Source organism: Elaeis guineensis, chromosome 6 (assembly GCF_000442705.2).
Source record: "Elaeis guineensis isolate ETL-2024a chromosome 6, EG11, whole genome shotgun sequence".
Taxonomy (NCBI): Eukaryota; Viridiplantae; Streptophyta; class Magnoliopsida; order Arecales; family Arecaceae; genus Elaeis; species Elaeis guineensis.
In genome coordinates, this window is record NC_025998.2 from 36,494,357 (window position 1) to 36,519,320 (window position 24,964).

Consider the following 24,964-nt stretch of genomic DNA (forward strand, 5'->3'; position numbering starts at 1 on the left):
GTGGCATAATGGATGAATCCAATGATGGAGCAAAGAAGATACTCGAAGAGGTAGGGTGAAACTACTGTGGCTACTGCTGTACCTGCTGCTATACCTGTTATAGAATCCGCTCTTGGTATGGCTAAAACTGATGGAGCTGCTATAGAATCTGATCCTGGAACTGCAACTGCTGGAGCTGGTGAGACTGAAGAAGCTGATCCTGAAATCACTGCAGCTGAACAGATAAAATCTCTGTCACTCTCTCAGCTAGCTATCCCATATCAACATCCTCCAAACTGAAAGTAGGCATGGTATGACTAAATGGGGGGACTGTAACCGAGGGTCCTACCTCAGGCTCTGAAATATAGTGAATAACTGGACTCAGCATGGACACAGGAGAAGATGGATCCTCCCCCTCAGCATGCTCCTCATCTTCATCACTATCCTCCTCTACAGCATGACTCTTGGCCCATCGACCATTTACTCTCACAAATCCCATTCTTCTAAGAGAGTGGTTGTTGTAGGTGTCAATGTATAACAGCCTACAAACAGCCTCTCCATCAAAACTGACTACATCCTCTCTAAAGATAACTGTGAGGGCCATACCATAGGGCAAGAGAGCCTTGGACCTGTTCAAGACATCCCTCATAGCATCAATCATCAAAAATGGAAGGTTCAGGAGAGAATCTGAAACAACATGATGCATGAGACATATGTCTCTCTCTGGCATCAGATCATATATTCCCCCTCTAGAGGAAAAAATTCTGAAAATCATATGGTAGAGCAGTCTCATCTCTACACTCAGATCCTTAGCGTCAGTTTTTAGAAAACCTTCCACATCATCCCTCCCAAGTATGGTCCTAAGTCCATCTTCTTTCTTAGGTAGTTCATCCAAACAACAACCTTCACAGGGTATTTGAAGAAATCTACCTAGTCTTGGAGTATTTAAAATGATCTGAACATTCTTAACAGTAGATTTTAAGACTTCCTTAGAAAAAAATAGATTGGAATAAAATTCCTTCACCAAATCTATGTAAACTGGTTCGGACAAGCTCAAAAAAAAATTTTAACCTTGCCGAATCATCTTCTCCCTAATAGAAAATCCATCTTGCCTTAAAAACTTAAAATCTATATTCCTACCCAATGCAACTTTTCTAGCAGACAAGGAGATCTTACTTGGTATCACAGGAGATGAAGCATGGGGCGGCGCTTGAGCAATCTTCTTCCTTCTCTCCTCAGCCTCCAAGGATCTCACAGATTTTCTCTTTTGCGGCATCCTCATCTTGGGGGCCATGATGCAAAAAGATGATGAAGAGTGGTCTAGAGATTGGAGAAGGGTTGGATTGAACCAAAATCAAAGAGGAGAAGAGGGTTTTTGAGTGATTTTCCATGGATTTGATGGCTAGAGCTTGAAGATTTGGGGCAAACTGAAAATGACCCATGAGAAAGATGGATTTGGGAAGAATGAGTTTTGGTTTGGAGGGATTTTGAGATTTTTGAGAGAGCAAGGATGTGGATTCTTGATTGGGACAAGAGGGAGAGGAGAAGGCTTGGGATTTGAGGTGTCCCAACTCCCTATTCTATTGAAAAATGATCGGGTGGACTCACTTATAAGTGACCTACCCGCATGAATGGGATGTCCCAAGGATGCTCCATTTAGGGCTCTTTCAGACGATGGAGAAAATGATTTAAATAGAGAGAAAATTTAAAAAAAAAATCAAAAAATGGTCACATTGAGTTGAGAAGATTATGGAGGGTCGATGTAAATTTTGATGTGATTTTTGATAGAAAAATTCAATGGATAAAAATCCAAGATCTGAATAGTATTGAAAAATTTTTAAATGACTTGAAAAATCCTCAAAAGATGATATATGGGTCCCAAAATTAAGATAATGAAATTAAAAATTTTTAAAAGAATTTTGGGAGCAAAATTGTGATAGAAATTTAAATAGAAAGATCTAAGATGCCCAATTCTCTCCTAATTTCATAAAATTTATTTTCATTAAGGACTTTAGTGAAAATGTCAGCTAATTAATTTTTGATATTTATGTATTCAAGCATTATATCATTATTTTAAATATATTCTCTTATAAAATGATATCTAATTTCAATATGTTTTGATCTAGAGTGTTGAATTAAATTTTTAGTTAAATTGATGGCACTAGTGTTATCGCATTTTATGAGAATATTTTTAAGTTCAATGCCAAAATTCATGAGCTGTTGCTTAATCCACAAGATTTGAGCACAGCAACTTTCAGTCGCAATGTATTCGGCCTCGACCGTAGACAAAACCACTGAATTTTGATTCTTGCTAAATAAGGAGATTAAGTTTACTCCTAGAAATTGATAAATTCTACTAGTACTTTTTCTATCAAGTTTACATCCAGCAAAGTCAGCATCTAAAAAACCTATTAAGTCCATAGATGATTATTTTGAAAATCAAAAACCTAGGTTTTGTGTTCCTTTTAAGTATCTAAAAATTTTTTTAATAGCATTTAAGTGTGATTCTTTAGGGTTTGATTGATATCTAGTAAACATACATACACTCAATATTATATCAGGTCTACTTGCAGTCAGATATAATAAAGATCCTATTACGCTTCTATAAAATTTTGTATCAACACTTTTACCATGCTCATCTTTTTTTAATTTACAAAAATGGATCACAGGGGTACTTATAATTTTTGAGCTCTCCATTCCAAATTTCTTTAAAAGCTCTCTTGTGTACTTACTTTGGGTGATGGAGATCCCTTCTTTTATTTGTTTGATTTGGAGTCCAAAGAAGAATGTGAGTTCTCCCATCATACTCATTTCGAACTCTCTCTGCATAAGCTTGATAAATTTTTGACATAAATTTTTATTAGTAGATTCAAATATAATATCATCAACATATATTTGTATGATTAGAATTTCTTTATCTTTTCTTTTTATAAAAAGAGTAGTGTCAACTTTTTCTCTTAAAAAATTTATTTTTTAATAAAAATTTACTTAATCTTTCATACCAAGCTCTAGGAGCTTGTTTTAATCCATATAATACTTTATTTAATTTAAATACATGATCTAAAAATTTATGATCTTCAAAATTAGGGGGTTGTTCAACATAAATCTCTTCAGCAATATAACTATTTAGAAAAGCACTCTTAACATCCATTTGAAATAAATTAAAATTCATAAAGCAAGCAAAAGTAAGTGGCATTCTTATAGCTTCTAGTCTAGCGACAGGAGCAAATATTTCATCAAAATTAATTCTTTCTTATTGATTATATCTTTTAGCAACTAATCTTGCTTTATTTCTTATAACATTTCTATCTTCATCTAATTTGTTTCTATATATCCATTTGGTTTCTATTATTGGGTGATTTTTAGGTCTTGTAACTAGTGTCCATACATTATTTCTTTCAAATTGATTTAATTCTTCTTGCATGGTAATTATCCAGTTATTATCTTTTTCAGCTTCATCTATTATTTTAGGTTCTAAGTGAGAAACAAAAGTTACATAATTGCAAACATCTCTAAGGGAAGATCTAGTTCTTACACCTTGTGTCGGATCACAAATTATTAATTCTTTAGGGTGATTGTGGACATACCTCTATTCCCTTGAAAGATTACCTGTGTTTTGAGGTTGCTCTTGAATGTTCTAATCATTGATATTTTCATCCTCATATTTTTCATCCATCTGAACTTGATTTTGTTGATCCGAGTCATTTAGGGTGAGCTCCTTCATTCCATCTTCTATGATATCTGCATCATCAGCATCATCTCTCTTTCTTGATAGAAGGTCATTAGTTTCATCAAAAATAACATGAATTAACTCTTCCACTACTAGTGATCTTTTATTAAATACTCTAAAAGCTTTACTAGAAGTAAAGTAGCCAAGAAAGATAGCTTCATTAGATTTAGAATCAAATTTACCTAAGCTATCTTTGCCATTATTCAAAACAAAATACCGACAACCAAAAATATAAAAATAACCTATATTAGGCTCTCTACCCTTTTATAGTTCATAAGGAGTTTTCTTTAAGATTGGTCTTATTAAGGCACGGTTTAGAATGTAACATGCTGTGTTAATTATTTCTGTCCAAAAGTACTTTGGGAGCTTGCTTTCACATAGCATGGTACATGTCATTTCTTCTAGTGTTCTATTTTTTTTTCAACTACTCCATTTTATTGTGATGTTCTAGGTGCTGAAAAATTATAATCTATACCTTTTTCATTACAAAATTTTTCAATATTTTTATTTTCAAATTCAGAAATAAAATCCAAGTAAAATACAAAAAATTATCAATGATTATAAAATTATATCTTTTTCCTCCTAGACTAGTTGTCCTTGTAGGACCAAATAAATCTATATGCAAGAGTTCTAAAGGTTTAGAAGTTGAAACAATATTTTTAGATTTAAAGAAAACTCTTGTTTGTTTACCTAATTGACATGCACCATATATTTTGTCTTTATCAAAACTAATTTTTGATAAACCAAAAATCAAATCTTTTTTAATGATTTTAGAAAGTATGTGCATACTAATATGTGCAAGCTTACGGTGCCAAAGCCAACTAGTCTCATTAATTTTAACATTCATGGCCATAAGACATTGCATGCTTTGTAAAAAGAGATTATCCAAATCAATCATATAAATATTACCATGCCTATGTCCAATGAATCTAGTGCTAGTATCAGTGGGACTAGTTACAATGCACATAGATGATTCAAAAACTACTTTATAACTTTTATCACATAATTGACAATACTTAATAGGTTACGTTTAAGACCATCTACAAGTAAAATATTTTCAATACAAGTGGAGGGAGTGATACCAATGTTACCGATACCAATGATTTTTTTCTTTGTCATTGTCTCCAAAGGTAACCATCCCTCCATTCTTGGCTTCCAATGTGATGAATTATGATTCATCACCTGTCATGTGTCTTGAGCATCCACTATCAAGATACCACTTTCTTTTTGTTGCTTGGGATGCAAGACACATCTGCACATATGAGATCAAATTTTAACCTTAGGTACCCAAGCTAACTTGGGTCCTTTGGGGTTAGTCACAATAATTTCTTTTGAAACCCAAATTTTCTTAATCTTTCTACCATTAAATTTGTTTGATGAACATGTATATGCTTTATGCCCTACCATACCGCATCTAAAACAAGTAATATTTGATAAATTTTTTATTAATTTATTGATAAAAATATTTTTGAAGAATTTTTATTTTCTTAGAGTGTTGTAGCCAAATCTTACTTTATCATATACAGCCTTTTGACTGTCAATAATCATCTGAAATTTGTTTGAACTTAAAGTAAATTTATCAACTATAGGTTTTAACTTTGATATCTCTTCCTTTAGTTTTTGATTTTTTTTATAAGAGTTTCATTTTGACTAAAGAGTTCATCTTTTTCTTTTTATTAGTGATTGATTTTTTAGATCTAATTCTTTATTTTTTTTATCAATTTCTTCTTTTTCCTTACTTAATTCATGGTTTCTTAATTTTAGATTTTTATTTTTAATTCTTAATTCTTTTAAGTCATTTAAGAGTTTATGAAAAGCTTCTAATAATTTATCATAAGTAAATTCAGAATGAGTTTCAGATGATACCTCATTTTCATGTGCCATAAGGCATAGGTTGGTTTCTTCCTGAGTTTTTTCATCAGTGGTGGAGTCATCACTGTCACTCCATATAGCCATCATGACCTTCTTCTTCTTGAACTTCTTTTGACCTTTCTTGAGCTAAGGACAATCTGATCTGAAGTGGCTAGGCTTCTTACACTCATAGCAAATTATGGGCTGCTCCTTTTCTTTCTCTTTACTTGACTTCCCCTTAGCTGGTGGCCTTCTCTTGGTCCCTTGTCTTTTCCTTCTCATGAATCGTTTGAACTTTCTAGTCATCAGGGCCAAGTCCTCATCTTCTTCACTATTGTCTGATTTTTCTGAGTCATTTTCTTCTTGAGTTGTTGACTTGAGGGCTATGATCCTCTTTCTTCTAGTTTCTTCCTCAATGTGCTGCTTCATGGTCAGTTCATGGGTCATGAGGGATCCAAGCAGTTCCTCCAATGGTAGAACATTCAAATCCTTAGCCTCTTGGATTGCAGTGACTTTCGCTTCCCATGATCTTGGTAATGATCTGAGTACTTTTCTCACAAGATCACTATTAGAGTAACATTTGCCAAGACTTTTTAAGCCATTTAAGATGTCAGTGAACCGAGTGAATATTTGAGTTATTGATTCTTCAGGTTCTATTTTAAACAGTTCATAGTTGTATACAAGCATATTGATTTTAAATTTTTTTATTTGGTTTGTACCTTCATATGTGACTTCTAGTCTATCCTAAATTTTTTTAGCAGACATGCATGTGGAAATGCGATTAAATTCATTAGCATCCAAAGCACAATATAAAACATTCATAGCTTTAGCATTGAGCTGAGTCATTTTCTTATCAAAATTATCCTATTCACCTTCTGATTTAGGGATAGACATACCATCAATCAATTTGGTGGGTGTGGGTGGTCCATTTACTATGACACCCCACATGTCATAGTCAACTGCTTGAATGAAAATTCTCATCCGAGCTTTTCAATAGGTGTAGTTTGACCTATTGAAAAGTAGAGGTCGGTTTATAGATTGTCCCTCAGATTGGATGTGCCAAATTAGGCTGTCATAGATCTTTAGCTCTTAATGGTTAAATCAAGCAAGAACTAGAGCACCGGACTCTGATACCACTTGTTGCCCAAATATGGAGCCCAAGAGGGGGGGTGAATTGGATCTTTTTGAAATTTTAAAGATTGAACTACTTAAGCAATGTGCCAAGGTGAAGAGTGATGTGTGTCAACTTGCAATGAAAATAAAATCAAACACAAATAAGAAGTAAGCAAGTAAGCAAGTAATGAGTACAAAGAACAAGATAAGAGAGGCAAGCACAATAAACATAAAAGATTTGTAGTGGTTCGGTGCTAACCTTGCACCTACATCCACTCTTCAAGTCTCTACTTGAGAATTCAATCCACTAAATGGATAATAATGGATTACACCACATCGGACACCTCCGATCCTTGCCTTCCAAGCAAAAATACTTATTTCTTGGGTATAAGTCAATCCTCAACACTCCAATTCAGGGTTCAGATCAACCCAAATAAGTTTTGGAACCCCCCAAAACTCAAACACCCAAAAACTGTTTGAGAAAAATAGAGTATACAAATTTCAATACACAAACCTCTGAAATACACAATAACAGTAATAGAAATACAATACTTAAGGAGTGAAAGCCTTTGCTGTGCACTCCCAATGAATTCCATACTTAATTGCTACTAGAGAGTGGTTGGTGAGGTGCTTAAATGCTTCAATCTCTCTCTTAGGGATGAAAATAGCTTTTTTCAGATTTAATCTTTGAGCTTGCAAAAACTTTATGATTTTTCACTTAAATAGAGCATTTATAGTTGCCATTCACCCTTGAGAATGTCTTAAAGTTGATTTAGAGCTGTAGGAGTATATTTAATGCGCATTAAATGTATCAAAAATAGGCTAAAAACTAGCCGTTACACGTGCTCGCAGAAATGGGGCATCCCATGGGGCGTCCCACTGGCATTGGGGCATTCCATGGGGCATCTCAATTTGTCAGACAGAAAGTCTTGCTTTTTGTTTTGGTCTCAAGGTCTCAGGGGGCGTCCCATGGGGCATCCCAATTATATGAGGCATCCCAGGTGGGTCATCCCACAGCATGCCATGACTCAAAATATTGCATGTCGGCTGCCTAACAGAAGGGGATGACCCAGATGAATCATTCCATCATGTTCTAACCCAGTTTTTTATGCATTTAATATTCGAAACTCATTAGAACTTATCCAAATGCTCTCAAATGAATTCAAATTAGTTTGGACACTCTTAAAAGCCTTCAAAACTTCACTAACTTGCTGAAATTTCAACTTTTAGCATATTGGATGAAGCTTTGCAAATTCAATATCTTGGACTACCTGATACATCATAAAAATAATCTTCAAATATAGAAAATTTATTAGTAGTTCTCTCAAATGGTTTGTGATCATCAAAATTAATTCTTGGAGCAACAATCTTGTTCTGTTATATGAGATAATACTCTGAATTGACATTCAACCTATGAAAAATGACATCAGAATGTATGCCTAACTATTGGAAAATGTATCTTAAAGCCAATCATTTAACGATTGTGCTAATTATAATTGTATATGAATTGATAAATAATAAAAGTTATTTAGCCTTATTCATCATAAGATTACACGTTCTAATGAACTCCTATATTGTGATGAAGTCTTTAAGATTACTTTGATCGATAAAGAAGGATTTATCGCAAAATCTTTAAATTGTTTTGCAACCAAACGATATGTTATTACTAGAATGATAGTGATATCAAGTGTAGGTTATTATATGCCATATGCATTGGCTGTCCTCGTAACCAAATGATGTGGAGACATTGGTATGGTATGCAGGTGAAATATAGAAGTACAACATCAATGAACGTGACCAACTACAAAGCACTCTGCTATCAAGAGTAGCTCATGAAGGGTATGGGTATAAGTATCCCTCCAACCTGAGATCACTACGATGACTTGCAAGCAACTCACTATAGTTTAGTATCAGATTAACTGAGTTTCTAATTCAGTGACAGAAGGTTTCTAGGTGCAGTCAAGTATTTGTCAAGTCAGTGTATAAGTCAAGATGAGATTGATCCCTCCGAATTAATAGGAGTTAATGTATCAATATATTTCAATTTAGCAAAATTTAAGCTTGGATAATTTGTGAGATCAATTTGAAAGGTTGGAATATAATGTGGATGACTTATCTAGGATTGACAGTTAAATCTTAGGTTGTCCTAAAGTATTAGAGTCAAAGGGATGAATTATACGATAACCATATACCAATAGATTCTTGAATGTTGCTTCATCATCATTTGACCAATCCAGACATCAGGTCACCATTACTAGATGGTCACATCGATTGATTTAAAATTTTATTTCTATACTATTGGCTTAGGTTCGAACCTATGGGGTCACATTCAAAAAAAATTTCTGACTAATCATGTGGCTAATCAATGATTGAGAATCGTTCAAGGGCTTAATCGTCAATTTGATTGATGGTTAACCTTATGCAAAAGTTGTAATAAATTAATTCACCAAGTGTTAGTGAATTAATAAAGAATTAATTAGTGATTAAATTATAATTAGCTCAATTTGATTGAGCAAAGAGGATTAAATAAAATCTAATTGAATATATTTAATTAGGTTTGATCCGATTAGGTTATGACATGACCTAATAGCTCAGGGAGAATTATCTCTGATTTGATAAGGATTTTAGTTCAATCAATTTCTAATTTGATTAAAATTTGATTCAAAATTTATGAACCTAATTAGATTGGATCTTATATATTTTATTTGAGTTAAACTAGATATGATTTGGTTTGGATTCAAATAAGAAAATTAAGAGTCTATATTGAAATAGGACTCTTCTCCCTTGCATCAACTCAATTTGGATGCTATTCTTCTCTACATGAAAATATTTTTTGCATGAGATTTTTCTATGTCAAAGAGTTCTTTTCTTTCTCTATCTCACATCCAAATATGATTTAGTTTTGATAAAAGAAAGATTTTCAAATTGGATTCAAAATATTTCTTATTAGGAGAATCTGTTCTTATCCAAATCACCTCTCTATGCCAACTTATTTTTTTCTCCCTATATGTGTGATATTTTGAGAAGATTTTTCATAAGAGATTAGTTGAAGAATTAATTTATCATAAAAAAATATGAGAAGGGGTGTCCCATATTTTTTTGGGCATGGTTTGGCATGAGATCATGAGTAGGGGCGACAACACATCAAGAGTCCATGATCTCTAGCACTCTTCATCCCACCTCCTTACATATTGAAATAAAAAGAGTTTTATTTTATTCTTGTATGTGTAAGAGACCTGAGAGAGAGGCCTTCATGTTGAGAGAGGTCTTAGGCATGGTTTCATGGCGTGAAAGAAGAGGAGAGTCCTCTTCTTTTGGGGTGTGCGCAAAAATCAAATTTTTAAGATTTTGATCCTCAGGGTTTGGGAAGAGAGAAAAAATAAGAAAAAAATTATTTTTCTCTCTATCTTTCCTTCACCTCTTCACCTCTTCCAGGCGTCTATCTTCAATTTCCAGAAAGATTTCAAAGATTTGAAGAAAGGATCCAGATTAGCCAAAAAGAAGGTCTTCGTGTGAGCTAGCACTCCTGAGAAGACTGATCAGATCGAACCTTCGAGTGGATTTTTTGTATAGACCAGATATGTATGCGGCTGTGAGCAACCAGCAAGGATCTCTTTTACCATATCTCTCAACAACAGTGATCATCGACTTGTGCAAAAGTATCAAGTTCTGAACTCAGATTAGAAGTAGATGTGATCTACTGCTCACATGCATGTATGCTGATTTTATCTTCAGTAATTTTTTGATTTTATACGTAACATATCATATCATAGATCCTAGAGTAGATTGATTTGATGATTAGATCATATACATATTACATTAATTTGATTAATCTAATTATCTTCTATTATAATTTATTCAAAAAAATTTTAAAATATATGTATGAAATCACCTACATTCTCCAACAATGATATCAGAGCCTAGATTCGTTATGACATGATTTATGTGTATATTAAATCTAAAATTTAATTTTATTTAGATCTGATATATAATATTTAGATCTAAATTTAATTAATGATGGATCGCACAAACTGAAATAAGATTGTCCTACTGTAGGGTTTACCCCTTACAGTAAACAGATTGTCCTAGTTTATACTGATCCTTGATAAAATTTAAGTTTATATCACGGATGTGATGTTTATGATCTAATTTAGATATGATCTAAGGTTGTGATCAAATCTGATATAATTTAGATTAGATCTAAATTCATGCATATATGATATATGATTAGATTAGATAATCCAATTAGCAAGTACTTGGATTGGATTGATCACCAGACCGTCCAGTCATAGAAGCAAGAAAGGTTTGATGGCCCTCTCTTTTCATTCGATGGGATATTCTTATGGTGTGTAGGGGTGCCATGTGATTAGATCCTATGAAGAAGAATGCAAAAGGAAGAACTTATTTTTCTGTAAAATTCTAGATCTTGAAATCCTAGATTTGTTGTATGTGATATAAAGTTGTATGAAAAATAAAGCATCTAATCTATATGATTAAAATTATTTTAATCATGAGAAAATAAAATCTTGAATCATAAAAAATTTTAGATATAATCTAAAAAGTATTTATGATTGATTTTATTTTAATGTTATGCAAGATTTTTCAGATCTGAAACTCTTTAAGAAGTGCTCGCATAATTATTGAACCGATCTAGTTTTGAACTGAGCTGACCCAGTCCTCTTGTGTAGCTGGCTCAATATTGATTGAGTCGATCTAATTTTAGAATAAAAAATCTTTACATAAAATTTATTATAAATTATTTACAAAATAAAAAATTAAATTATTTCAAACCTAAATCTAAACCCATGTTGATACTGAACTTAATTAAGAATTAAGTGAAGGATCGATTAGATCTAGAATTATGATTTAAGATCTAATGACATTGCATAAAATATGAGGGCATGAGTTAGCTTAAATCAAGTCCTCTTAATTGGGTTAGACCTAAGGTTAAAATCAAAAAATTAATGGACTAACTAGAGAAATTGATTAAATCTAATCAAATATTAAATTAGATTAAATCAAGATTTTTTTAGAACCAATACAATAGTTGTAGATGGTCAAGTCTATATCTTTGATTAGACCAAATAGACCTTAATTATGGCTCAGTGATTGAATCCGAATTATTAAGTTGGTCAAATCGAAACTAATTAATCAATTGGTGTCTAAGATAAGTTCGGCATTTTGACTGATGGTTTTTAATTGGGAGTGACTTATCTGGCTATTTCGATAGTGTCTAAGGCAAGCTTAGCAGACCCTCCTACCAATCTCACTTATCTGGATAATTTACTGAATTATATCTTGATTAGACTGCTAAGTGATTCGAGTTGATCCATGCCATTAAGGTTGATCAATGTGACTGATCTAGGTGCCAGATCAACTAGTATGACCTTAATCCAATTCAATGACTTGGTGAAATCAGTGGGAGGATTATGGTTTACTGGTTGATCTTTTCTCATCTCTTCTCTAAACTGATTCTTAAATCTTCTAAATTATTAAGTCCATAAAATGAGCTAGTTATGAAGATAACTAGATCATAGCTTCCCATTAAGGTGAATGATAATGGGTCTATTATTTTTTATTGATATTGTAGGCACCATCAGTCTGATGTTCTCTCTGAATAATGAAATTATCATTCATCATATGATGACTCTGTTGTACTATCTGATGATGGTTGGGTTGATTGAGCCATCCCCAGACTTGATCATTCATTAGATAGAAATACTGAGTAAGTTCATGCTAATGGTTTGACCTAACTGAAACTTTCAATGGAGGCCCATCGCCTATTGAAATGAAATCTGGGATGAAATTAATTACTAAAAATTATTTAGAGAAATAATTGATTGAGAACCTATGTATAGACGCATATGGGTTGACCGACCCATCCTCGGGCCTGTACGCAGTCTGTGTGGATTCTAGTACCCGCTAAAAAATTAAGATAATTCCTCAGATTGAAGGTAAAAGCTACCAATTCGATCAAAATAGTAGGTGAACTTTTAGACTAAAGTCTAAGTCTTTAGGCTTAATCAATTCATAAACGTAGAGGTCTTGTATTTTTCTTTCAGTTATGGCGAGATGTCCATTGCTCCATTCACTATTTGACAGTGACTTATTTGTAGGATCCAACTTTGATAGATGATATCAGAAGTTGTAAATAGTTCTAGAGCACGAATGGATGTTAAATATGATTATGGATTCAGCACCTAAAATTTTCACATCCAACATACATGATGCGATCAAAGGTACTTATTAGAAGTGGCCAAATGATCATATCACTATGTGATGTTTTTGAGAGTAGCAAAAAATCATAAATTTAGTTATAAATTTGATGATGCTCGATAGGAGAAAATTCTTTAAAAGTTGAAGAAGTTCTTTCATATTTCTGAAGATGTATCTTCAGTGGGGCAATAATTTTTTGAGAAAGAAAAAGAAAGTACAAGAGAGTCATGCTTGGGCTGATGAGCTCGAACTAACAAAGAGTCTAAGATTAACCTAGTCTGACAGAGTCACTTGATCAGAACAGACTAAGGAAGAGAAATCAGTAAAAGATTGTTGGATAAGGTATTTATAACACCTTGTGATTTCTCTATCTGTGATATGACTACTTGGATATTGGATATCGAAAGTCTATGCAAATTATTACAATGACTTCAGATTAGTAAAAAGTTTAAAAACAGCAAAAAGTTCCTAAATATTGGAGATAGAAGTTATGTTCTAATCCTGATTTTAGGAATCGTCGAACTTATTTTCAATTCTAACAATATCATTTTAGTGATTGTAACTACTGTTTAATAATTTTTATGATATCATTACGAATGATATTAAAATTATGTGGACAACTAAGAAATGGTATTTATGAAAGGTCACAGTCTGTTAGTGTACTGTACATAACAAACAAACTCTTTAGAGTAGATAATGTCATGAAAGCCTACCTTTGATAATTTAAGCTCGGTCATATAAATAAGATAGGATCAATAAGATAATTCTCGAAGTCAATGATTGTGATTCATTGTACCTATCAATCCTATCTTCTTAGTAAGAGGACCAAGTCACCTTTTGCTAGAAAAAGTGAATGAGCCAATAATGCTCTGAATCTAATACATACTGATGTATTAGATCTATGAATATATTTGCCTTAAATTTAGATTATTTGAAATGTTCAAATAATTTCTTAATAAGGTAGAGAAACAAACTGGGAAGAGCATTGAAACTCTTCGATCAGACTAAGGAGGAGAATACCTTTTTAGTGAGTTTTTTTTTGACATATCTAGAAGAGAATAAAATTCTCTCTTATTGGAATCGACTTGGTTAAACATAGTTCAATCCTTGATGGATTTTAAAAGTCTGTCAATCTCTTTTTAAGATTATGCTATTGAGACTACTTGTCATATTCTGAACTAATTAGTCGCAAGGACTCCATATGAGATATAGACTAGGCGTAAGCCGATATTCTCTTATCTTAAGGTTTGAGAGTGTTTGGTTTATGTCAGGCAATTGCAGATCAATTAGCTTGGATCTCAGTCCTATATGTATTATTTTATAGGATATCTTAAAAAATCTAAGGGATATAACTTCTACTATGCTAAAGAACAAGAGTTGTTCGGTATTTCTTTTAAAAAAAGAGTACCATGGTGAAGGTACTGATACCTTTAATGTGAAACTTATGAAGTTCGACAGATGGAAGAATCGATACAATCTAGTAAACTCATAGAATCAGATTTGATTAGATCATATCCGAAACCCATTATAGAGGTACCATTAAGGAGATCCGGTATTGTACCGCATCCATCGGATATATACTTTGATATCTAGATTTGGGATGTGATCATGTTAAACTTGATGAGAACAACAAGGATCTGATTGCCTATATGGATGCTATGCAGAGGTTCGACTCTAATTAATTGCTTGAAACTATACAGTCCGAAATAGAGTCCATGAAGATCAATAGTGTATAGACACTTATTGATCCACTCGAAGGGATAAAACTCATAGGGTGTAAGTAGATCTTCAGTAGGATTAGTGAGTGCAGATAAGAAGGTGGAGATTGACAAAGCTCATCTGGTTGTCTAAAGATATTGTCAACATTATGATTTTGATCATAACGAGATATTTTTCTCCTATGACAATGCTGAAATATTTTGGAGTTGGAACATGCATTTTGATAAGTAATCAAAATGCATGGCTTTGTTAAGAATGAAGAAAAATCCTACAAATACAAATGGGTTAATAGTTCTATAAGTTTATTTTTTATTTTGTATATGAATAAAATTTTCTTAATCGAAAATGATATTTTTTACATTACTGGGAATAAAGATTTTATTGTTATCTGTAAAGAACTTGAGAAAAATATCTCTCATCCTAGGGATAAAGATCTATAAAGATAAATCTAAGAGGCTGCTTAAGTTTTTTCAGTCCAACATATATAGGATGTTTATGAGTATTTGAGAAATACTAAGGACCGATGATTCGATTATGGAGAATCTGACTTAAAGCTTGGAGAGTATGACTTCAGTTTTTGTTGGATATAATAATAGCAAGAACGTGTCGAAATACATCCTTATCCTAAATAATAGATCAATCTACTGGAATGGTTCCAAGTAGAGCAATATAGTCAAATTCAAATTGTGAGGCAGAATGTATTGTAGCATTTGATAGCCAAATTCAAACTGTAAGGCAGAATGCATTGTAGCATTTGATACTTGCAAGGAAGCTATGTGATTGTACAGATTTACTAGCAAACTAAGAGTGGCACCCTCTGATGATGGTCTTGCTGTATTGTACAACATCAGAGCCATAGCTCATACTACGGAGCTAAAATTTTATTAGCTTATCAAGCATTTTGCATCGCTACTACCTTATTCAGAAAATCTGTTAAGGTGATGTCAATCTTTAGAAAATCGATGGAAAAAAAAAATCTGACCAATCCATTTACTAAGGCCTCGATATCTAGGAGTTTTGAGATGATAAATTGAAGATGGATATATGATATTATACTGATTAGCTTTAGTCCAAGTGAGAATTGTTGAAAAATATGTCCTAAAGCCAATCGTTTGACGATTATGCTAATTATAATTGTATATGAATTGATAAATAATAAAAGTTATTTGACCTTATTCATCACAAGGTTACATCTTCTAATGAATTTCTATATTGTGATAAAGTTCTTAGGATTATTTTGATCGATAAAAGAGGATTTATCGCATAATCCTTAAATTGGTTCGTGACCAAACGATATGCTATTACTAGGATGATAGCGATATCAAGTATAGGTCGTTGTATACCATATGCGTTGGTTGTCCTCATAACCAAATAGTATGGAGACACTGGTATGGCATGCAGGTGAGATATAGGAGTATATCATCAAGGAACGTGACCAACTACAGAGCACTCTGCTGTCAAGGGTAACTCGTAAAGGGTATGGATATAAGTATCCCTCCGACCTGAGATCACCACGTTGACTTGCAAGAAACTCACTATACTTTAGTACCGGACTAACTGAGTTTCTAATTCAGTGATGGAATATTTCTGGATATAGTCAAGTACTTGTCAAGTCGGTGCGTGAGTCAAAATAGAATTGACCCCTCTGAATTAGTAGGAGTTAATGTATTGATGTATTTCAATTTAATAAAATCTAAGATCGGATAATCCATGAGATGGATTTAAAAAGTTAGAATATAATGTGGATGACTTATCTAGGATTGACAGTTAAATCTTAAGTTGTTCTTGAGTATTAGGATCAAAGAGATGAATTATACGATAACCATATGCCAATAGGTTCTTGAATGTTGCTTCGCCATCATTCGACCTATCCGAATGTCGGATCATCATTGCTAGATGGTTACATTGATTGATTCAAAAATTTATTTCTGTGCTACTACTTAGGTTTGAATCTATGGGGTCACACTTTAAAAAAAATTCTGGCTGATCATGTGGCTAATTAACAATTGAGAATCGTTCAAGGACTTGATCGTCAATTCGATTGATAGTTAACCTTATGCAAAAGTTGTAATAAATTAATTCATCAAATATTAGTAAATTAATAAAAAATTAATTAGTAATTAGATTATTGATTAGCTTAATTTGATTAAGCAAAAAGGATTAAATTAAATCTAATTGAATTAAATTCAATTAGGTTTGACCCGATTAGGTTATGAGATGACCTAATAGCTAAAGGAGAATTATCTCTGATTTGATCAGAATTTTGGTTCAATCAATTCTTAATTTGATTAAAATTTGATTAAAAATTTATGAATCTAATTAAATTGGGTCTCATATATTTTATTTGTACTAAACCAGATGTGATTTAGTTTGGATTCAAATAAGGAAATTAAGAGTCCATATTGGAATAGGACTCTTCTCCCTTATGCCAACCCACTTTGGATGCTATTCTTCTCCACGTGCAAATATTTTTTGTATGAGAGTTTTTCATGCCAAAGAGTTCTTCTCCCTCTCTATCTCACATCCAAATCTGATTTGGTTTTGATAAAAGGAAAGTTTTAAAATTAGATTTCAAAATATTTCTTATCAGGAGAATCTGTTCTTATTTTTTTCTCCCTATATGTGTGACATTTCAAGGAGATTTTTCATGAGAGATTAGATGGAGAACTGATTTATCAAAGAAAAATATCAGAATGGACATCCCATATTTTTTTGGGTATGGTTTGGCATGAGATCATGAGTAGGGGCGACAATACATCAAGAGTCCATGATCTCTAGGACTCTTCATCCCACCTCCTTACATGTTGAAATAAAAGGAGTTTTATTTCATTCTTGTATGTGTAAGAGACCTGAGAGAGAGGCCTTCATGTTGAGAAGGGTCTTGGGCATGGTTTCATGGCGTGAAAGAAGAGGAGAGTCCTCTTCTCTTAGGGTGTGCGCAAAAATCAAGTTTTTAGGATTTTGGTCCTCAGGGTTTGGCAAGAGAGAAAAAATAACAGAAAAATTATTTTTCTCCCCATCTTTCTTTTACCTCTTTATCTCTTCTATAAGTCTATCTTCAATTTCTAGAAAAGTTTTAGAGATTTGAAGAAAAGATCCAGATTAGCCAAGAAGAAGGTCTTCACGTGAGCTAGCACTCTTGAGAAAACTGATCAGATTGGGGCTTCGAATGGATTTTTCGTAGAAGACGGACGTGTATGCTACTGTGAGCAACCAGCAAGGATCTCCTTCACCATGTCTCTCAGTAACGATGATCATCGATCCGCACAAAGGTATCGAGTTCTGAACTCAAATTAGAAGTAGACGTGATCTACTGCTCACATGCATGCATGCTGATTTTATCTTCAGTATTTTTTAGATTTTATATGCAATATATCATATCATAAATTCTAAAGTAGGTTGATTTAATGATTAGATCATATGCATGTTAGATTAATTTGATTAATCTAATTATCTTTCGCTATAATTTATTCAAAAAAAATTCAAAATATATGCATAAAATCGCCTACGTTCTCCCACACTAACATGTCGAAGATGACTTGGTGGAGACATCCAAGTTGGTGCGGAGGAAGTGGATATATCGACCTTGGAGGTTGGTTGTCAGCTGTGATCCGATTTGGATGGTCTTGCTCAGATCCTCTTCCTTAAGCAGGATAGAGATAAGCTGCTCTGCTAGCTTGCCCCACACTTCTCTACCCTCATCTCGAAGATCGAACCCCTCAATTAATAAAGACTCTAGTGGGTTTTTTCCCCTTAATTATGGTCATGAAATATTTCTGCACCAGCAATTGATCTCCTCGGATCTCGCCAACCCATGCCTCATTGGAAACCACATCAAAAAGTGTTATTTAAGACTATTGCTTGAAGGACATTCAGGCCAGATCGATCCAGAATCATTCTGTAAGCTGAAGGCATCTGAACTACGAGGAAGTTGAGTTAGACGGTCACTTGCTGAGGCTCTCATCCTACCATCCTTAGGAGTGTAATTTCTCCTTCTATAGTCATGGAATCATCAGAAAATTTAACCAGAGGAGAATTAACTCTCCTTAGTAGTCAATAGGCAATTTCATTCTTTGGAAGGCATCATAGAATAATACATCAATCCAGCTTCAATTATCTCCTAATATCCTTTTTAACTCATAGTTCACTATTGTCATGTATATTACAATGGCATTATATGAGGAGTTTGGACTCCTCATATAGGTCATTATCTGAGAAGGTTATGACATCTTCAATATAGTTGTTGTTTTAGAGTTTGTTCTTTAGCTTGACTTCCTACCTCTTGCCACCAACGTTGCTGCTTTAGCGATGAATTTGAAAATCATGTTGATTACACCAATCATGGGCTGATTATTATTTTTCTGCTTAGGTCAGTGCTATTCTTGCTCTTTTGCTCCTTAATTCTCTTGATCTCAGATATATTTACTGAGGTGGCCATATCAAATCAGGACTTCAATCTTGAGTATTAATTACAAGCATTCCTCAGTGTTATGGCCTGGTGGAACTTCTTGTATTTTTTCTTGTTTCACCTGATTACCAAGGCTTTCATCAGTCGGGGCCATCACAGACACCCTTGGTGCTCTATCTCTATCAATATCAGAGTCTAGGGAATGGATAGAGGAGTACAATTGTTGAATCAGTATGCTGAGCTCCTCATTCTTAGACTCTTGGGCTGATGAGGGACCTCTCCTTCATGCTGGGCATTGCTAGGCTCCTCTTAAGCTCATTTCTTTTTGGTGGTCTTTCCACTTGTTTCTACTCACCACTTTGTCGCTACTTCCTTAGTTTGTGCATACTTCTGTGCTCAGACGAGGAGATCAGTATACTTCTTGTCAACGAAAAAAGTGAGTTTGAAGCTTCAAAGTCTCCTCTTCAGGGTGAACATCACAATTGACTCATTCAGATCGTGGATCTCCAATGTAGCTACATTGAACCAAGCCACATAATCCCATAAGGATTCACCTTCTCTTTGTCGGATGGAAAAGAGATTGTTTGAATTTTGTGACAACTTCCTACTATTGTCAAAATGGGTGAAAATTACCTCTCGAGCTGTTCAAATGAGTGGATCATGCCTAGTTGGAGACTAGAGTATCACACTCAAGCAGACTTTATAAGCATGGTGGAAAAGGTTAGGTAGAAAAGGGTGTCAATCATCACTAGATCATCATGAGAGCTCTAAAACTCTTCAAATAGTCAAGCAGGTCTGTTGAGCCATCGTAAGATTCTAATGATGGCATTTTGAACCATGCTAGGATCAGTTCCTCCATAGTCTATCAAGAGAATAGGGGTTGCAAGTTGAAGTTGAATATCCTCCCACCCTCGGTCCTTTTCCTATAGAGCCTCGATTTGACGGTCTATTTCTTCGAGCTTTCGATAAAGATTGACTTTTTGCTGAGACACTCTAGATCATTGAGAATGGTCGGGTGTTGAGTCTCCCATCGAGGACCTTAGGGAGTAGCAATGACTCTCTCACCCCGAGCTTCAATGGCGAGAATGGTGGTTTCGACTAGGGTGCCCTAGAAGGCGGGATCACCAGACAGCTGTGCTCTAGAGCTCGAGGACAAGATTACCAACTATGTTTGGCTGCTGCAGCCTGTTAAGCAAGCGCTTCCTATCGAGGTTGATTTTTTCCATCTATTATAAATTTTGAACGGCTGCTATCAAGGCATATACTCGCCGTACTAGGATATTGAATTATTGTTGATCCATTGCTAAGGTCCACTGTGGAGGTCTGGCCTCAAGATGCTGAACAGCGGGCCACTTCACCACAAGAATATTTGCATGCATGAGATGGTAGATACATTCTGAACTTTGATCTTCATTATAGTATCTTCCTTCTATTCTCACTATTGCAATCTGTTGCCACAAAGCCATGGGTCAAGGTTGTTGTCTGGCCAAGCTAAATATGGTCGGTTGGAACCAAATTGGAGAGTGGCGTCTTCCCTCAAAGGTGATCTAAAACCAAAAGAAAGATCCTTAGTCAAAGATTGGTCGACAAGGGACCTTTCAATACTTAAGTCAGTCAAAATCCTGAGAACAGTTAAAAGAGAGAGAGATCTGAGTAAAGAACATGAAGTACTTATTCTATGAACTTACTTAAGGTCCCCTTCTCCCTTCTTTATATAAAGGAGAGACCATCTCCCATTACTCGAATTTTCGGAGTTGAGTTGTGCTATTTAGTAACAGATCCAGATCTTTCATGCACATATCATGAATGATAGTCGGGTGGCAACCGTTACACATATGAGGAAGAAAATATTAGTCCACATATGCGCAAGCAGAGGAATCGACCCGAATCGCATGGAGTCCAATTAGGCCAAGTCTTTCATGAATAAGCCGGTCAACATAAGCTAAGTTGTGCTCATTAGTTATTCTCATCAATATGATGTCAAGATGGCTTCTTAGGCAACGGCCAAGGTCGGAAATATGGAGGCCACCACAACAATAATCATTTTATATTATCATTGCAATAGTTTTTATAGCTTTTATTGATTGATTTCATAAGCCTTAGCATCAAAGGCTTTTGAGTCTAATTAGCTAATCATATCAATTGCATTTTAAACTGTCAATAAGCTCAAGCCTAATGAACTAATATATGTAAAGCTTTTGTAAATGTCCCCATTTCATTGATATTTCTTTCCCCATTTAGGATATTTAATTTGCGATCTAGATCAAAATTAAAATAAAAAAAAATAAAAATGAATCTCGGAATAGCCATATTCTCCCATACATCCGATTCATCATTGAATTCGAAATCAAAATAAAATTTAAATATTAAAAATTTAAAATTCTAATATTTTCGTTTCCTCGTAAATTGGTATGAAAATGAAATCTCTCTCTGTGCCAAACAAATGAGAATCACCCTTTTCTATTGTCAGTATAGAGCTTTATTTTTCTCAACCTAACATGTCCTTGATGCGTTGAACCCAGGACTCCGCATTTGATGTTTTTAAGCGCACATGTCCATCATTGATAATTCTGAAAACTATTTATAGTCAAGTTCTTGTTCCACAGCAATAACACAGAGATTCATTAACTTCCTGTCCTTTTTTTCATTTTTTGGAGAAAAATTAACTTATAAATTAGTCATGCTTGAAAAGTCTTCAAAGCACAAGACATTAAACGATTTTCTGCCATTAATATCTTCAATCTTTTAGTGACTTGATCAACTCCACAAACCACAACAGCAAAAGAAAACAAACACTACATTGAAGAGCTCAAAACAGAGCTACCCCTGTTCCCCAAGTTCTTCAGATAGCACAGAAGGGGCCTCAAACTTGCTGAAGATCCTGTATGCAGAGATGAGAGACAAAACAACGAAGCAGACCAAGGCCGCAAAATGTAACGCCAATGACACCTTGATCTTGCTGCAGAACATCCCATAGTAACTGCACACCTCACTCCATGAGACATCCCTATCACCCTCATATGCCAAGTAGAGCACCTCAGCCACTGCAGACCCAGATGTCACCATTAAATATGCCATAACCTGTTAATATGAAGGTCAGAAACACCAGAACACGGGTAAATTTCTTCATCTCTGTAACAGATTGGCCCAAAAGAAAAAGGTTTCAGGGATAACCTGGTCTGAGATAAACAGATGCCAGTCACTGTTGAAGCATCTGAGGCACAAGAGGAGAACAGAAGCAATAGCATACCCGGTTGAAATGGCATTGATGCCAACCAAATACCTACAGAATAGAGCATGAATATAGAGAGATTGGAGGGGACAAAAAGGAGTGGGTATGAGTGAATGATGGGTTCTTACTTGAGCCCCGATAGGTTGCTGAACTCCACCTTCCCATAGGTATCACTGGACTGCTTGTTGCTGGCCATCAGCCAAAGGGAGGCAACACTGAGAGGGATCACAGAGAGCCTGAGGGAGAATTCTAGGAATCTAAGGATTTGGTGGTGCTCGTTTGAAGAAGTGAGTGTGGTGTCAGCTCCATCCCTCATCTCTCAAGCTCAGGAAACTGGTTGTTTTCCTGTGGCAGAGAAGGTACTTTCTTTTTTCTCTTGAGACTTGGGGAGCTCAGCAGCAGGAAAGCTCCAAAGGAGATTGACTACAGATGGCGAAGAGTAAAGGTGGGCTCTTAAACAGGTGTCAGAGTGGAGTGGTTGAGGGTGAAGCAGTGGGTGATCCCTTTCCAGTAAACCAACCATAGCGTGGAAAGTGGCATCTTCTGATTGGCAGGTCCTGGTAGCTTTGTCTCATGTACTTTTGGCTTGTTGTTTCTTAGACGGGAGGAAACAGCCGGGCACCGTGTGGCACTTGCGATGCTAGGAACACGTTCACGCGTAGAGGACGCGACAGGGTTCGACACCTCAATCGCTTGGACTAACTTGGATTCCGATTGACTCCAAGTGGATGAATGATTCTTTGAGGAACATGCGGATATACACCTAGTTGATATCTGTTATTTATCAAAAAAAAATTTAAATATTTATATTGATCAAAAAATTTAGATAAGACCTCCGATTAATCTTTTTAGATAACATCCTACAGTATTATAAATGATATCAAAATCAATTCAAACAATAATGTATATGAATTAAAAAATATTATAGTATGAATTTATTACAATTGATCACAGTTTAATCGTGGTGTTTATGAATGAATTTATATAAATTTGAAACTTTAGCCTAACATGATGTTAGAATTTAAATGAAGAGAATATATAAGAATTTGTATAGATTATGTATTTAGTCCTATATCGATTATTTGTTAGAAAAATTTTAAGTATTTATATAGAAAATTCAAATAATATTTTGGATTGATAGATAGATAGAGGCAAACTAAGATTTTTTTGATGATCGAAACTCTTTTAAAAAATTTAAATTTAATTAATGAATAATTTATTCTTGATATCTAAATTTGGATTAATTACAACATAGTTGAGTCTTTACTCATTTTATCTTTCATAAAAAAAAAAAAAAATGGCGGCATTGCAATTAAGAAGTAACTCTCCGAAGAAAGCTGAAGTGGAGGAGGAGGAACTTGGTTAGAATTTTTATTTCATGTTAGGATCCTCAACGGTATGCGCTTCGCATCGCAGAGGACTATAAACCTTGTTTGCTGCTATGTTATCCTATCGGAGATAAATAGCTGTCAAGCATCCGATGACCTTCCTCACAAATCATCATATTTTAATCAATAACATGACGCTTCATTTTTGACAGTCATCTGTGTCCGCGGTAGGATGCAATGACAGCAGTCAAATATTGTACAATCCACTGCAGCACAAACCATGCACCCCAGATGATCCAAACCTTTTTTTTTTTTTTTTTGTCATTCTCCAAGAAATATCTGAGGTATCTTTTCGTAAACAACAAATGAAACGACAAATAATTTGCAATTAAATTGACAGCCGGATAGCCTTTCCTAATATAACACCATTAATTTATTTCTTTGTGTTGCGGCCATTCATCCATCATCGGAGCAGAATAATTGCAAAAAAAAAAAATTTACATTGATCAAAATTATATCAGATAAAATCTTCTGATACTTAAATTAGTAGAAAATGATGAACAGCAAATAGAATATTCAAAATGATCAAATATCAGTCCAGAATTATCTTATTCAATACTATTCATTTACCTCCTTTTATAGACGAATACCATCTGTAATGATTAGATATGTAGGTCCCACATATTCCGACATTATATGATCGTAAGATGGGTAGTTATATCCACCACTGATCATGTTTTGACCATTATATGCTTTCTGCGCTGGCGATTTCAAGTAAGCCAACTATATATCTATAATAACAATACATCGATCATATGTCAATAGTAGATGTGGAGATCCGAATGAGCATCGATCGGTAACTCTGATATGCCAATGATCATTGGTCTAAGATTAATCGAGTTATCGTGGCTAAGTCGGTCGATGGCTGAAGATAGCCGACTGTAGGTCGGCCAACTGATTGTTAGTCAGTATTTTGTATCCATGAGGTCGATTTAGAGTCGGAATCGGAGTCGGTTGAATTATCCCAACAGTTGCCCCCCATTTTCAAGTTCAAGATAATCCGACGTGCATATCGTCATGTGGTCTATCACATTGGATGAAGGGAGTTGTCACGTGCTGTTTCGAATCTCGATTCAGCTGCAGGTATTAATGATTTTTTGAAATACGAGAGATCTCCGGCTATTTTATTATTTCGATAACTATGAGATCATCATTGAGATGTCGTTTCAAAAAGATAATTCGGCATCTAAAGAATTTGGAAGATTTGATTCTGACTAGTAGATTTTGGCCACGTGTTTGGATGTCATTGGCTCTATACTGTTCATGTGGATAATTGTGAGGTAACGTGATCTGGGAGTAGGTGTGTCAAACCATTCGATCAATGGTCG

The 24,964-nt window shown here is 34.5% G+C and overlaps 1 protein-coding gene and 1 pseudogene across 1 annotated transcript; both read right to left on the bottom strand.

Annotated features, from left to right (window-relative positions):
• Positions 1–250: 250 nt before the first annotated feature.
• On the bottom strand, positions 251–20,242 carry LOC140858794 (uncharacterized; annotated as a pseudogene).
• Positions 20,243–21,710: 1,468 nt separating this feature from the next.
• On the bottom strand, positions 21,711–22,684 carry LOC105046823 (CASP-like protein 2D1). The gene is made up of 3 exons (XM_010925552.4): positions 22,377–22,684; positions 22,191–22,299; positions 21,711–22,097 (listed from the first exon to the last, which is right to left on the bottom strand). Exons 1-3 carry the CDS (start codon positions 22,562–22,564, stop codon positions 21,837–21,839), a joined length of 558 nt encoding a protein of 185 aa, XP_010923854.3. The 5' UTR covers positions 22,565–22,684; the 3' UTR covers positions 21,711–21,836.
• Positions 22,685–24,964: the final 2,280 nt, after the last annotated feature.

Bases quoted from the DNA above. Each gene is read 5' to 3' on its own strand.
- LOC105046823 (XM_010925552.4), bottom strand. From the start codon at position 22,564: ATGAGGGATGGAGCTGACACCACACTCACTTCTTCAAACGAGCACCAC. The intron at 22,300-22,376 runs GTAAGAACCCAT...TCTATTCTGTAG, and splicing joins AGCAACCTATCGGGGCTCAA to GTATTTGGTTGGCATCAATG. The intron at 22,098-22,190 runs GTTATCCCTGAA...TCATATTAACAG, and splicing joins ATCTGTTTATCTCAGACCAG to GTTATGGCATATTTAATGGT.